This window comes from Propithecus coquereli, unplaced genomic scaffold, assembly GCF_000956105.1.
Source record: "Propithecus coquereli isolate 6110/MARCELLA unplaced genomic scaffold, Pcoq_1.0 Scaffold45, whole genome shotgun sequence".
Taxonomy (NCBI): Eukaryota; Metazoa; Chordata; class Mammalia; order Primates; family Indriidae; genus Propithecus; species Propithecus coquereli.
Genome location: NW_012150285.1, coordinates 9514878 through 9516093, shown reverse-complemented (window position 1 = coordinate 9516093; position 1216 = coordinate 9514878). Strand labels below are relative to the sequence as shown.

At 33.6% G+C, this 1216-nt stretch overlaps 1 protein-coding gene across 1 annotated transcript in view; it reads left to right on the top strand.

Annotated features, from left to right (window-relative positions):
• Nucleotides 1-1216, top strand: part of MYO3A (myosin IIIA) — a 242790-nt gene that overhangs the window by 89588 nt on the left and 151986 nt on the right. The window contains exons 7-8 of the mRNA XM_012654857.1: nt 356-460; nt 566-649. Of these exons, the coding sequence (XP_012510311.1) occupies nt 356-460; nt 566-649 (189 nt within the window). The remainder of the gene's footprint in view (nt 1-355; nt 461-565; nt 650-1216) is intronic.

Here is a 1216-nt window from a genome sequence, read left to right as displayed (position 1 = left end):
TCAACAAAAATGATACATGATTGTCTTATTTATGAAGTGTCCTTTTATTTAAATAAATGTAGTATTTTGAAACTTTAAGTTCTGCTTTGGAAATGGTATGCAGAATCTTTTAAATACGACCTCCAGAGGGATGTTAAATATCATTTTATGTCATATCATATTTCTGGGCTGTTTCATGTCAAGCTTTTCTTTTACATAATCGTGAATGATTTGTGCAGTAATGCTTTGGTGGTATGAAATGGTATTTTTATTTATGCTTTGCTTTAAAAATTGCAGCTGTATCTGTAAATAATCCAGGGTTTAAATAAAAACAAAAATGAAAAGCCCTACAAAATATATTCTCTTTAACCTTTAGCATTCCAAACTATACATTGGAGCAAAGAGAACTGCCAATCCTCCTCATATTTTTGCAATGGCTGACTTAGGATATCAGTCTATGATAACATACAATTCGGATCAGGTAAGAACAGTCTCACATGCTTAGAAATTTCCCTCTTAGTTTCTCATGTGTCAGCTGAATTCTGTGAGGATAAAGTTTTCTCACGGTTTCCTTTTCCCTGTGCAGTGCATTGTTATTTCTGGAGAGAGTGGTGCTGGGAAGACTGAAAGTGCTCATCTTTTAGTTCAGCAGCTGACGGTGCTTGGAAAGGTATAATTTATTTTTTCTCTAGCCTATCAGCAATATTTGTTATATTTCAGAACTTGATACCAATTTCATTCTTTTGCATGCAGAAATCTAGTTTTCTCAGCACCATTTGTTGAAGAGACTGTCCTCTGCCCATTATGTCCTCTTGATGCCCTTGTCAAAAAGTAGTTGACCATATGTGTTTGGATGTATTTCTGGGCTCTTTATTCTATTCTGCTGGTCTGCATGTCTGTTTTAATGCCAGTAGCATACTACTTTGATCACTATAGCCTTGTAATGTAATTTTAAATTAGGAAGTATGATGCCTCCAACTTTTTCTTTCTCAGAATTGTTTTGGCTCTTTGGGGTCTTTTATATGGTTCTATACAATTTTAGGATTTTTTTTTCTGTGAAAAATGCCATTGGGATTTTGATAGGGATCGCATTGAATCCATGTATTGTTTTGGATTGTATGGACATTTTAACATTATTATTAATAATTCTTCTGATCCATGAGCATATCTTTCCATTTATTTGTGTCTCCTTCAATTTCTTTCATAGATGTTTTATGGTTTTCAGTGTACAGATCTT